Below are 13,598 nucleotides of genomic sequence, written 5' to 3'. Positions count from 1 at the left end.
ACTGCAATATATTAAAAAGATCATGTTTCAACTGGCTCAGAGATAATTTCCTGTAACTATTCGCAACTCTGGCAAAACAGCAATTAGAGCATCTGTCAATGTTAAGTGAAAATAAATACTCTTCAGAGGGTATCCTCACCCTCTCCAATCTCTTAAGGGACATTACAAATATGTTTATGATGTTGGTCACAGTCCAGTTGCCTCCGTCACACCCACCTGTCTGAAATGGATCCAGTGTTTGTGGTCATAGTGGAAGGTGCCCTCCAGGTCTCGTGTGAGCTGGGTTTGATCGATATGCTTCAGCAGGGCCTTCAGAGATGACAGTGTCTCAGTCTGTGCCAAAGAAAAGAAGAAATATAAACAAACGTCCAGGTTTCAGTCAAAGTGTGCCTCCTGTTCTGCCTCAAATCTACCGAAACTTTAGCTCTCCGCAGGCCAATTCATGCTCACCCCGAATCTCTGCCATCGTAGCTTGTAGTGATGAGATTACATAAGAATCCAACAAGCCTTAAATCCAGTAACAAACAGACTTGATGGATTTGAACTCTTGCGTATACCTCATTTGAGGCTAGACTCAAGTCAGCAACATGAACACGTCACTGGAAACACCTTTAGTCCACCTGATAATAATGGTCTTTATTTACCTGTACACTGATGTCTCTCTCAGGTTTGGCGGCTGCCTCCTTGTCCACTAGGAACAGAACTGAATAAAGTGCATTCGGTACCAAAGTCTGAGAAAAAACAAGCACAAGAAATGTTATATTCACTTAGAGACAATAAACTATATTGCATATAGATTTACATCATGAACTGCTAGATATTGTGAAACAGGCGTTTAAAGTGACTTCTGATGTATGTGTTATGGTTTGCAGAACTATCATCCTTATATCAGCAAGAAAGTAATTATCATAATATGATGATACGTCTCTTGTGAGTCGGTTGAAGTCATCCCACTCACAGTGTGTGGTTAAAAACAAACAAGTAAGGGCAGGCTTCTTCCCAAGAGCCCCGAGGGCAGCCTTTTTCAGAGAAATGTCTTGGAAGTACAGTCACTACAAATTTAAGGTGTGCCTCTTCAAAAAAAAAAACTCAAACTGTGCCAGAGACTGAGAGGCAGAACAATAGGAAACGTGTAACGAATGACAGAGTATAATAACTTTGATAGAGAGACATGGCATTACAGCTCAGAAGACTCTGACATTACAGCGCTGAGGACTCTTTGAGTGTGTTGGAGGGTAATTACATATTTTCCACTCACCTGAAATTCAGAAAGAGATGACAACAGAGCTGGAACAGGCTGTTGCCTTCTGCTGTCTATTACAACAGTCAGACCTTGATCACGCCTTTCCTTCCTAAAACCAGAGTATTAAAGTTAGTGCACTGTCTTTGTCAAACACCTGATTGCTTGCAATAACACAGAAATAGGCCCTGCCTATATGAGAAGACAGTAGTATACGATTACTTTGTGACATTTAAAATTGAGTTTAGACACAGTGAAAGTCCATTTTAATTCCACTGCTGTTGGATTTCAATGTAAAATATGTATTTTGTATAGCCATGACGAATGTAGGTATTACACTGCTTTACAAAAACACTGCAATGTTTAATTATAAATCTAATTGGGAACAGATATGCTCAAATAAGCCAACTGGAAAGACCCTGTCAGAATAATGAGTGTTTCAAGTTTACTGACAATACTCTGTATCTAAAAAGAGTGACATTTCTTCAAGAATGTTATTTGTCTATAAACTCTAAATAACAGCTGCAGTGTAGAGGACCACTGGAAAAGTGCTAGAATTGTTAAATGTATGAAACGTTTTTGATGGGACAGTAGGAGTTTCATCTCAGGAGAAATGACAGGTGTCAAAATGATCTCCTAACCCAGACAAAATAAACCGAAGCATGTGTGACTCACCGCAGAGTCGAGTAGTAGTAGCCCAGTAAACAGGTCAGGTCGTTGACTGTGCAAGTCTCACCGGCCCACACCTGAGCTCTCGTGCACACCTGCAGCACGGCTCTCCCACTGCGATCTCCGTTTCCTAGAGGAGAGAAGGTAGGGGGTCAACATTTAACACATGCACATCTACTATCTTTCTACAACAGGAATGTGTCAATGAAATATCAAACTAATGTTACTTAAAGCAAAAAGGTTCATGAATTTCTGTAAAATCGAAAATGAGGGGGAAAAACAATGGCCTAATAAAGGACTGCAAAATAATAAACCCCTATACTATCCAGAAATAAACAAATAAAATAAATTATGCAAAAACGAATTTGGGGATGATTGTCGTATATGCTACAGAAGGCCAGTTGTAATTTTTCAGCAGTGGATAAGAAGCACTGGACATGTGGGATATTATGATTTTACAGACATTTCTTGCAACTTTTTTAGATATTACAGATGAGTTATTTCATCGTTGAATTACTCTACATTGATCATAAATGATTGAGACTGAAAGACAAAGGTCAAAGTCCATCAAAAACTAATTTCTGTTGTCCATTTGAGCACGGTTCACTATTCATAAACTGAATGACGTTTTCCCACAATTATGTGTAATGTAAGAGATACTAGACTTGGAACGATTTGGCCAATATGTGAAAGATACCTGTAAGACAATACCTGATGGGCAGGAATGAAAGCTGATATGTCCCATTGCCTTGTCCCCTACCTGGCAATATCACAGCCCCTGATGTGAGCAGCTCTTGGTTGACCTCTGACACCAGTTTGGGAAAGGCTGAATCATCATCATAGGAGGAGCTTTGTACTGAAGCCGTTCTGATGGTCGTCCCGTTGGTAGCTTTAGGACTGTGTGGTTCTTCTCCACTACTTCTAAGCCGCCCGCTCTCACTGCTGATGCTGTCATCATGCTGTCCTGTAGAGATAAACATAAACAGTGAGAACAACTCTGAGTGTCTAAAAGATGTTCACTGAGCAACTAAAAATACAGTGTAACCAATACAAATTAGAATCTTTCAACACTGTACTTTCTCTTAGTAACTCCTTTTGAAACAAGTGTTCATTAGGCGTGCTTTATTCGTGAGTTCACCCTGAGTCATCATGGAGTCCAGGTGTTTAGTCAGCCTGAGTCACACACTCATATCTTCACCTCCTCCTATTCAGCCTTGCCTACCTCAAGGCTCTGTTTACAGGAATGATTTGCCTGACATTCTCAAGCGGTACCACAGTTTTTAGACTTGATCCTGTTCCTGAGGCGGCAAATCGGCATGCAAATATTCACACAATACAGTATCTGTATGCACTCTGCTTGATACTTCCCTGTGTCTTGGCCAAAGAAGAGTGTCAACGACAGGGATAAAATGGACATGCATAGTAAGAGCTGCAACAATTAGTCGATTAATCAAAGATTTGATTAACATAAAATGACTTGGATAATTCTTCCTTTCGTACTTTTTGAAGCAGAAATGCTAGAAGATTCTCTCAAATGGCAAATTTGCTGCTTTTTTCTTTTCTATTTGATAATAATCTGAACATATGGGTACTTTGGACTGTTGGTCAGACAAAGCATAATGCCATTGTGGGCTATAGGGAGCTTCTTTTTTTTTTTTTTTTTACTATTTTTGAATCTTTAAAACAAATTTTAAAACGATTACTGGATCAAAATCACCGGAAATGACTGGTAGATTATTTGATAATAAAAAAAAAAAAATAGCTGCAGCCCTAGTATAAGGATTCAAAAACATAGCTCCAGGTATTTTATTTGTTGTGCTCATGACAAAAATCATGACTGAAATGTAATAGTCACTATGTCTGCTGCTCACTCTTTGCACGCTTACAGCAGCTGCACAGGAAGGCAGCTCAAATGGCGGCATGGTCCACACCAGGTAATTCCCTTGGTTATAAAGCTGTACTATAGAAAATATTATCTCCTATTGTTGTCACAGTCTAACAGAACCAGGCTGAGACAAAAGTTGGCACAAACATTTAATGAGATCACTGAAAATGCCATCTAAAATTACACTATAACAGCCCTGACAGTTTTGAAAACTCAAGTCATCAAACTATTAACTGGCCTAAAACTGAACATTAAACAATTGCCCAGCCAACTCCGTGGGTAGATCTATAATTACTTAGCTGTGCTTGATGCTTGTTGAATTTGGTCTTTTTTAACAGTTTGAGGCCTCTTGTATTGTCCTGCTCTGTTCAGTGACGGTAAACCCTCCCAGCTCAGCCTCTATTGTCTTCGAACAGTTAGTGCATTTCCTGTGCGACTGTGTGACCAGGCTTGTGTTTGCTGCATGTTTCCTAAAATGCTTTGTTTTGAGAGGAAGTGACACATGTTGAGTAAAGCTGTCTGAGTATTGTTCTGTGTCAAAGTCTGTTTTTTTACATTTTAAAGCCACCAAAGAGGTGAATAAGCAGCAGCTGCTGGGGTTTTGACTTATTGATCACATAAATGACGGAGAGTGTGTTCTGATATTGCGGAGTAATTCATCTCTTCCGGATTATGTTTTTTTTTTTTTTTTAAACTGGTATGAGTCAGTGCAGGTTACGTCTCGTGTTTCTAGAGTTAATGGACTCTCCAAAGACACTAGCAAAGTTTGAAAGACTTTGTTTTTCCATGGATCCCCAGTGGCTGATTGGTTCACAAAGGAAACTTTTGTAAATGATGCAACCCATCTGGGATCAGTGCAGCCCCCAGCCCCAGTAACACTGCAGGGTCATCTCATTGTGGGATGCTGGGGTCCCTGTGTTCGGTTTACAGGGTTTACAGGACCCTTTGTTGCCTTTGAAATGTCGCTGTGAGAAACCTGCTTCGCAAGAGCTGAAATACAATCCCCTCTGAGGTAATCTCACAAACGCAGCAGCGATGTGCTTTAACTACTGTATTTTTGCCGAGTGGTGTGCATTTAAAACATTTGCATTCACCTTTGAAAATCTTTTTTTTTTTTTTTTTTAATATTAACAAATATTGTCTGGTATTGTCCAAGGGTAGGATTCAGAGATTTTACTAAACTCAGTCACTTTTCACCTCACATTTCAATTGACGGAAGAAGCTGTACCTTCTAAAAACAGCATGACTCCCTAGGTGGTACTCTCACATCACTGCTTTCCTGAGCTACAGAGTTTAGAACAACACAACACAAAACAGACTGACAGCTGTAAAGAAAACACAGGGTTGTGACTAAAGTTCTGTTTCCAGGGTAGGGCCGTACCTGTCCCCTTATCGTGCCAAAAAAACCAGTGTGGGCTTTGAAAGGCAATCTGTCACCAACAAAAGCATTAATGCTTCAGAATTATGAGCTGTCGTTACTCCGACTCCGACTCCAGCCATCTGATGAACTGTTGTAACCAGTCCTGCTGCAGGGCATCATTGCACACCCTGGTGAAAACCCACCGTCTAGCTATTAAGAGGTTTTCATGACCTCAGGTTGTGTTTTTTGATAAGTGATAAATGACAGGTCATGGGCTCTCATTATGATTCAAGAAATGCTGGAGAAAGCCAAACTGTAGAAGTATTTGTTGAAGAGCACATTACTACTTCAAAATTGCTTGTACAAATACATATTACATTTTTGAAAAGGTTTATGCAATTCCCCAAAACAGCAGAACTCAGTCAGGGATAAATGGTACATTTATTGGGCACTGTTTTTGTCCATAGATTAATACATATTTTGGTACACTAGTGTATATTTATAACAGCAACACATTGTGAGTGGCGTCAACTCAAAATAAACCATCATGCTGTGGTGAAGGAACATGTCACCCAGTGTGGCTGATAGGTGCATTTTTAACTTTGGCTCCACAGGAGTTAAATTCATTGTTGGGTTTTCAGATTATTGTCAATAACAAAAATTGCTTTTATTCCTTCAGTAAAAGTTGGAAATCACATTGTGCTGATGTTAAATTAAAAGTATTACATTTTAAATTTACTTTGGTAAAAAACAGACGTATTCTGAGCAAAATGTACTTCAGGTATTTATGCAACATGGCCCATTCGGGGTGTTATGATAATGTACAGACTATTTCAAATGTAATCTCAGTGCACTGAGAGCATTAGGTTGAACATTAGTAAAGCAGGACATACCTGACTCCTCCTTGCTGCTTCTCCTCTCAGTGCCCAGAAATGCTGCCTCCACATCCAGCTTCCCAAAACGAAGAGCATAACCATTCATTAGCTTTTTGGGAGAGATTCCCGCTGAGCCACCAGATGAGGATCGTTCCCGGTGACCTTTAACCTGTCCTGCCTTGTTAGTCCTCTCCAGTGACTTGGAGCGCCTTTCTGCCCGTCTCTCAGCGCTCCTCAGCCCCCTCTGCAAGTAAAGCAAAGGTGTGCTGGGCCTTGAGTCATCACCACTGAGCCAGCCCCGGCTGCCCAACCTTCGAGATAAATGTTCTCTGGGAGAGGTGCGCGTGTCAGGGCTGCTGCCTGGTGTCACTGTTCTGTCTCTTACGCCAACACTGTGCTCCGGGCTTTCCTCCAGGATGGATTCAGAGCTCGACCCAAGGCTCATCGGGTTCTGCAGGGCCTCCATGTACGATTTTCTGAAAAGTCTCCTGCTTTCAAAGGCCACAGAATCTCTTGGGAGGCGGCGGCGAGCGCCTGGGTTACTGAGGTCTGTACTAAAAGAGAGCATCTTGGACCCTGGTCCTCTCTCTCTTTCACTACTGTCCTCATCCCCCTGTCCTATACCAAACTCCTCATTAGGCCTTTCGATTTTAATGATGGGTGTTGCAGGCTCAGTTGTGCTGACGTTGTGGTTGTCACTGCTGGAGTCCATGTGGTTTCTGTTTGGGGAGGTGGGCTCAGAGAAGATGGAGTCAGCTCCCTGAGAGTGCAGGGACTCTCTTGAGCTGCGGTGGCTGTCCAGAGTCCCTGTGGATCCGCTGGTGCTACAAGTGCTGAGGTGGCCACGGAAGCCACCTCTGCTGCAGTGTGCTTGCATGATGGCGTCCGCCGTGCTGCTGACGAATAACGGGTTGACCACGTTCTTCCACGGTGTCCTGTACACAGCCGTACCGGTGGTAAGCAGACAGTTCTGTAGTGGGTGCAGGTTTCTGTCACGTGTTACATTCTGCAAGAACTCAGCTGTGAAGACGCTGCCATACATGCTCTCTGAAATGGGGATTTCTGCAATGACCTGCCCACTGGCCGACAAACATTTTATCACTAGTTTGGCAGCCTTGCGGCCTAAAGGGACTATTTGTAAGTAGAAGTCTCCTTGCTTTAGTCGAACTTTATGCAGAGGGGCAAGCTGCAGGACGACTTTCTCGTGGATGCAGAGAGGCCATCCCTCATGATAGAACAGCAAGCCTCTGAACCTTACCTGAGAGAAAACAGAGAGGTCATTCAATACCCACTCCCATAAAACACTGTTATCATCTGTATGTCATGGTTCAGCTGTGGTACAACTTGCATCATTTCAACTGACATCTGCAAAGTGTGTGTTCAAACACACGTTTGGCTTTAATAGAGAGACAACATGTTTTCATGAGACGTAGCGGATGAATCACTGTCAGCGATCATTCGACTAAAGACAAGAACCTGTCTCATCAGGCCTGGTTTCGCAGCAACCGCAACACAAATCTTGGTTGTGACAGCATAAAAACAGATCCTAAGAGCAAAGACACGGTGCTCAAGTGTTGGCTTTTTTCATCCCTTATGAATGTCAAGGGAAAGGACTGAGGATGTGATCTTCCTCTGAAGCCTCTCATATTGCCTCTAGTACAAAGACTCTCATGCACAGCAAGCTGTTCTCAGGGGCTAGGCTTAGGTGAAACTATTGCTCTATGGCTATCGTCACAGTGTAATCACCAGAGAGATGAATACAGAGGAATAAAGTTTCAGTGCTTTGGTCCTAGAGCTCTAACCCACAGCAATCAAAGCTTGTGAAAGAGAATATTGAGTTTAACTTTGGATCCAAGAGTCCATGGCAGCCTCTCAAGCAAACCACAGTTTACCTCTGTTTTCCCTTGTCAGAGTAGGATGACGGCTTTTCAGCTCGTTTTCAGAACAATAATCAACTCCCTCTCACCGTCACTTTTCCCAATCAGCAGAAATACTTAGACTCAGCAGTACGCTCTTCTGGCACAACATTTTTTTTCTCATTATTTGAGCAAATTAGTTAATATGTCCTTACAGTGAAACATGTCCTAGTGGGGCTTTAAGTTTATTTTTTTCCTTTGTGTGTCCTCACTGCACCTTTCTTTAAATTTACTATTTCAAACACATCAAAGCCAAAGACAGAACTGAGTAAAGCATCTCCAACAGTCACGCAGGAAATTACAGAGGTTAGTACCAAGTAAATCTCTCACTGTGCTCTACCCCAAAAGAAATACTGCAACAAATCCCTAAAGGCATTCTTGGATTCCTTAATCTAATCTCAGGTAGCGCGTCTATCAAGTACTCACACAGGTTTCTTTTTGGATGATCTGCAGGATCCTCTTGGCAGGAAGCAGGAAGTCAATGAGACAGCGGAGGCCGTCACCACGATACTGCCTCTCCACCACGCTGAAGAGCTGCCAGAGGACGGTGGCAGCGGTGGCACTGAAGGGATGGTACAGGGCAGACAAGGTGTTTTGGATACAGTTGTCCAAAGACTCAGCGTCCTGAGGAAAAATTAGAGACATGTTTCGTCAGATAAATTGTGCAACAATAAATATGTTGTGATAACAACAATGCTCAGAGCCACGTCGGAAGCATTTCTTCTCAGGATAGAACAAAACATTACAATATGTAACGCAAGCATGCAATGTGTCATTTGTGGCCTTGGTGTGGGCACGTGCTGTGAGCAGGTCAGTTTGGTATGATGCCAAAGCATGTAAGACACCTGTCAATGAACTGGAGGACAGCTTGTCAATGTTTTGATTCATATAAACGCGAAAAGTACATGAATGTATGACCAGCCCACCAGCACGTTAACGAGGTCATGTGACAAAGTACAAACACTGATCAAGTCTGTGTGGATGTTGGGGTGGTTGGATAATTTCACTCAAATGACTGGTGTTCGATTCCGTAAGAAAGTGAAAGTCAATGTGGATTTACTTTACGTAAGCCCCAACCAAATAGTTTTGGTGCCAAACCCAAACCAAATTGCAACCATTTAACCTAACCACAAGGTTTTTGGTGACTAAACTTGAGACACTTTACTTTTCATGTCAAGGCGAGGCAAAATGTGACACCGATACGTGTATTAAAAGTTATGGCATGAAAAAGGGTTGAGCAGGTCAACCAAAGGCAGATTTTTTTTTCCTTCATGAGAGTTTCATTCAAAAGATTTTCAAATGTGTAAGGTATCCAGCTAAAGCGAGAGAAAAGTCTTTATCATCTTCTGACCTTGCAGATTCATTTGTGGGACTCCTGGTTGGGAACGTCTAGTCTAGACAGTTTGCATTGCAATCGATCAAATGTTGTACAACTATAATCAAATTAAAAGACATCTGTATACTGTACAATAATACAACTAGATAACCATACAGTTGTGTTTGCACATGATTCACTGTGCATGATCCCGCTTAGCTTGACAGTCAGGAAGTCTGAACATGACAGGGAATATCAGCCATCCCAGTGAGGGGAAACACCTGGTGAGAGTGACGCCACCGTCAGTGGACACAAACAGTCAAACTGGAAAGTCCATACTGGACTCCGGTTGTGTCCACGGTGGTGGAACATTACCCTATAATACCAACTGTGTCATCGCCGAATATTATCCGACCTCTGCATGACCTGTACCGCCAACACCGCCCATTCCCCAACAGAACAGATGACATGTCCAACACTGTTAGTTACAACTAGTCTAATGATAAAACAGGACATTTGGGATTAGCGCAGTCCTGGATGAGGTTGACCTGCAGCGGTAGGTATGCCCATGGTTCAGGCTATGACCTCCCTCCATGCAGCTGGAGCCAAGGCCAAACATCACTCTGCTATCTGTCCTTCCTGGATGGAACACAGCAGTGAAATAGAGACATCTGTCTCCAATGATAAGCACACAGATGAATAGCAATGCCAGGGAAAGTCTCACACTATAACAACTTTGTAGCATGTCGAAGAATGCAGAGTTTGAATATGCCGCACATCACGACTGTTTTGTTACTTTCACTTGAATGTACACATTTACATGACAATGAAAGTGCATAAAAACCGCTGGCGAGAAATCAAGAGATGGCCTGTACTGTTTGCCTGTCAGACAGCCCATGTTTTACCCTTTGTAGGATCTGTCCTGTTGATCTAAGCAGCTCAGCACCATCAATTAGAGGAGAGGCAGTACAGTTCAGCGCATTCGTACACATGCCACGACTCTACTACAAGGCGCTCATTGTGCACTCCGCCTCTCTAAGTGGTATGTGCTGTACAGTGTTGGTGCCCAGAAACAAAACACCCACTTCCATTAGCAGTCAGCTTGCTTTTAGTGAGACAAAAATGTCTCTGGGCATTAGTCACTGTTGCACCCAGGAGGAGAAGAATAACATGGTGTTTTATTGGAGGAAAGCTAACAATGGAAGGAAAGCCCTCGCCACATCGTTAGGACAGGCCAGCAAGTTTCTCTGCATGTTTCCAAAGCAGAAAAAAAAACACAGCGGTAGTGACAGGAGCAGTGTTCTGAAGAACAATTAGTCAACATAGCTGAGATTTGATCTCAATTACAATTCAAAAGCCAGTCATCGCCTTGCACAGGAGTGGCTGTCTATGTAATCCAAACTGAACAATAGCTGGATGTTTACATTTAGAGGTGTATACTACATCATCACCCTGTAGATCATATGAAAGTAAAACATATGTAGCTTTCCACTGTCCTGAAGCATTTGAAGCCTTTCATTAAGCGTCACCTGTCTAGTGCGAGACATATTTGCATGTCTCAGCAGAACGACTGAGCTTAGCCACCGGAGCCGAGCTTCCCATCCGCTCTGAGCCACACAGGAATGCAGTGTGTATAGTTGTGTATGTCTAGCTTCAGAGCTTCGGCCTGGACAGGAGCAAGTTGGGAAGTCCCACCCTTTCTGATGCTTTGTAAGCGGCTGCTTGTGTGTGACTGAGGTGGTAATTAATGGCCTTAAGCTCCAGGTGGGACACTTTTGTCTGTGCCGTTGGTAAACCAGCTGTTCAAGAGGGGAAGGCAGCGAGTAGGTAGGCTACACGATGGGGGTTTTGTCTCTCAATGAAACAGGCAAAGAGGATTGATTCTGTTGAAGTTTCAGTTGTTAAGTCCTGGTTAAGAAGACACTGAAAAAAACCTGAAATTTTTAGTTTCAGTTTAATTAGCGGAACCCTTTTTAAGTTGACCACATTAAATTCATCAAACATATCCCAGTCAAATGTCAAGTCTAAAATCACAGCATCCATTTCAATCATGTGTTAGAGAGCACAGTGGAAAAAGAAAGAATCAGAGTCAGGCGCAGAAATAAAAAGAGTGCATCACAAGAGAAAGAGACAGACAGAGAGAGTGAACATGAGGTGGTCACTGACACATTTAGTGGGTCAGGGACACAAAAGACGCTGCCTACCAGGCCTCCAGTGGAGCATGAAGCCACCAGGGGAGTGTAACAGGAGAGCCCTGGAGCCCCCATACAGGCTGCTCACTAACCAACCTGCTAACAGCCTCAAAGGCTGACAAAGGCCACAGGTTGCTCAGACCTGCCTTGCTGCCAGGTGCCAGGATGCCAACAAAAGACCCAAGTGAGACCTCCCCATTGAGCCTTCAGTTTGATTCAGCGTTTGATCTGTACCAATTTAAATCCTATATAAATGAGAGGGAGAGAGGGAAGGACAGGGGAAGGGACTCTACTGTACTCCTAATGAATTTAAGAGTAACCTTAGTCTTTAGTAGTCATGTCATGAAGAGATGACCAACTCAGTAAGGTTAGTTAAAGACAAAGATCTCCGTTACACCAAAACATTGAGTTCACGTAAGTCTCTTAACGCAAGAGCAGCTTAAGACACATTGTCGAGCACACAACATTAAATATACATCATATACAAAGAACCTCCATCTCTCTGTGAATGAAAAGCATTACATGGTAATGTGACATTGTAAAAAGACACGTTGTAAATCTTGTAATGTTATCTTGGCAGATAAACTTTAACCCACAGAGGGGCACAATGACTGTGTGACCAACACAGAAAAGTCTGCTTCGTGACAGACCAGGCCACCCACATGTCTACAGAAAAAGGCACTGTTTTGAATTTAACTTTATATTACACTTTTTATGGATTTACAGTAAGCCCCTCAATAAGAGGGATATTTTTGTTAATCAACAGGCCATTACAAGTTTACCTTTCCAACGTTGTTTTTATATATGGCTCATTAAAAAAAAAAAGATCAAAGTGACAGAGCTGTAGTGTTTTACAAATAAAACTACAGCTACCTAATGAAGCAGTGAGGGGACGTTTTTACAGATTCCCACATTAATTATCAGAAAGATTTGATTTATGTCATCAGCAGGGAGCTAAAGACTTTGTCCACAGGATTAAAAACAGCACTGACATGATATTCCTCCAGAGCGGCACCTCGCTGACGCCATAGATGGATGTTCACTGTATAAAAACACACGGATTCACATCAGTAATAATGCCTTTGCACAAGGAAAACCCAACAAAGAAGATAACAAGTAAATGGAGGTCCTCAGACCAATCAGAGTAGAGATGAGCATTGACAGCAGAGACAAAGGAGACTAACAAATTCTGTTGATACCTCTGCAGGGTAAATATAGAAGGAGTGCATTCCGAAACAAGTGGGAGGATGATAACACAACAACATATCAGAGAGGAAACAAACTTGTGTACTTCACTGACCCCTGATAAGTAGTCTGTTATTCAGTCCTGTTTACCTATCTGCCTACTGAAGAAATAAATACAAGCTTTGACTATTTATAAGCTTTGGTCTCCAAATCCTGTGTTTAGCTCATCTATCAAGACTGGACATCTAATTTGTCTTTGAGCACTGTGAGACTTTACTATTTTGAGTTGTAATTCAACACTTTACAAAGCAGTAGATGAGGAATTACACTCCCATTCACCTCGTTTTTTCTGAAAACACAAACTTGCTCCTTTCATGAAAAAAAATGAGAGAAAATAAAGGGATGTGTTCATATATTAAGGAATAACATGCTCCCAGCTCAGCACACATATTGCCCTCCCTTTTCACTCACATAATGCATGTATAAAAAGCTACTTGCTATGTTTTGACTACAGTGCAAGAAGTCAAAATAACAGCTGTCTCTGAGCTGTGACATTAAAATCATCCATTGCTGGAATGTGTATACTAACACATACAACACAGTCGTGGAACAACCAGGTTTGCATCCAAGACAGAGAAGAAAAAGGGAAATGTTTGTTAAAACACATGTAAAAACACACGCACAGAATCAGTAGCTTCCAAAAAGTTATAGTTAAACTGTGACAAATACATATTTCAAGCTCGTACCTTAATGCTCAGGTAGTTGTCACAACTCCGGGATTTTGCTCTGGAGTGCATTTTGCCTAGCGACAGCATTTAGGCACCAAAAAAACCCCTCAAAACTTCAATAAATAATGTGCAATATACTCCAAGCAACAGAATTAACAGTCCACACTGTGACTGCTGTAAGTCATTGCTGTGATATCAACAGGTCCAGCTCCATTTCTCTCCCCCATGTCTCT

General features: G+C 42.2%; 1 protein-coding gene across 2 annotated transcripts in view; it reads right to left on the bottom strand.

The window, feature by feature from the left end:
• Window positions 1–13,598, bottom strand: part of LOC138619557 (pleckstrin homology domain-containing family G member 4B) — a 23,810-nt gene extending 10,212 nt beyond the window's left edge. For both annotated transcript variants that reach the window (XM_069696122.1, XM_069696123.1), the window contains exons 1-8: window positions 13,384–13,598; window positions 8,372–8,569; window positions 6,048–7,287; window positions 2,670–2,873; window positions 1,916–2,039; window positions 1,259–1,352; window positions 645–731; window positions 217–333 (exon numbers count right to left, since the gene is read on the bottom strand). In XM_069696122.1, the coding sequence (XP_069552223.1) occupies window positions 217–333; window positions 645–731; window positions 1,259–1,352; window positions 1,916–2,039; window positions 2,670–2,873; window positions 6,048–7,287; window positions 8,372–8,569; window positions 13,384–13,452 (2,133 nt within the window). In that variant the 5' untranslated portion in view covers window positions 13,453–13,598. The remainder of the gene's footprint in view (window positions 1–216; window positions 334–644; window positions 732–1,258; window positions 1,353–1,915; window positions 2,040–2,669; window positions 2,874–6,047; window positions 7,288–8,371; window positions 8,570–13,383) is intronic.

This window comes from Brachyistius frenatus, unplaced genomic scaffold (genome assembly GCF_029030835.1).
Source record: "Brachyistius frenatus isolate BFR_SWC_R1_liver_20210118 unplaced genomic scaffold, ASM2903083v1 Contig_20, whole genome shotgun sequence".
In the NCBI taxonomy this organism is placed as follows: Eukaryota; Metazoa; Chordata; class Actinopteri; family Embiotocidae; genus Brachyistius; species Brachyistius frenatus.
Note: the sequence above shows the minus strand (reverse complement) of the source record. Positions and strands in the feature narration are given on the sequence as shown.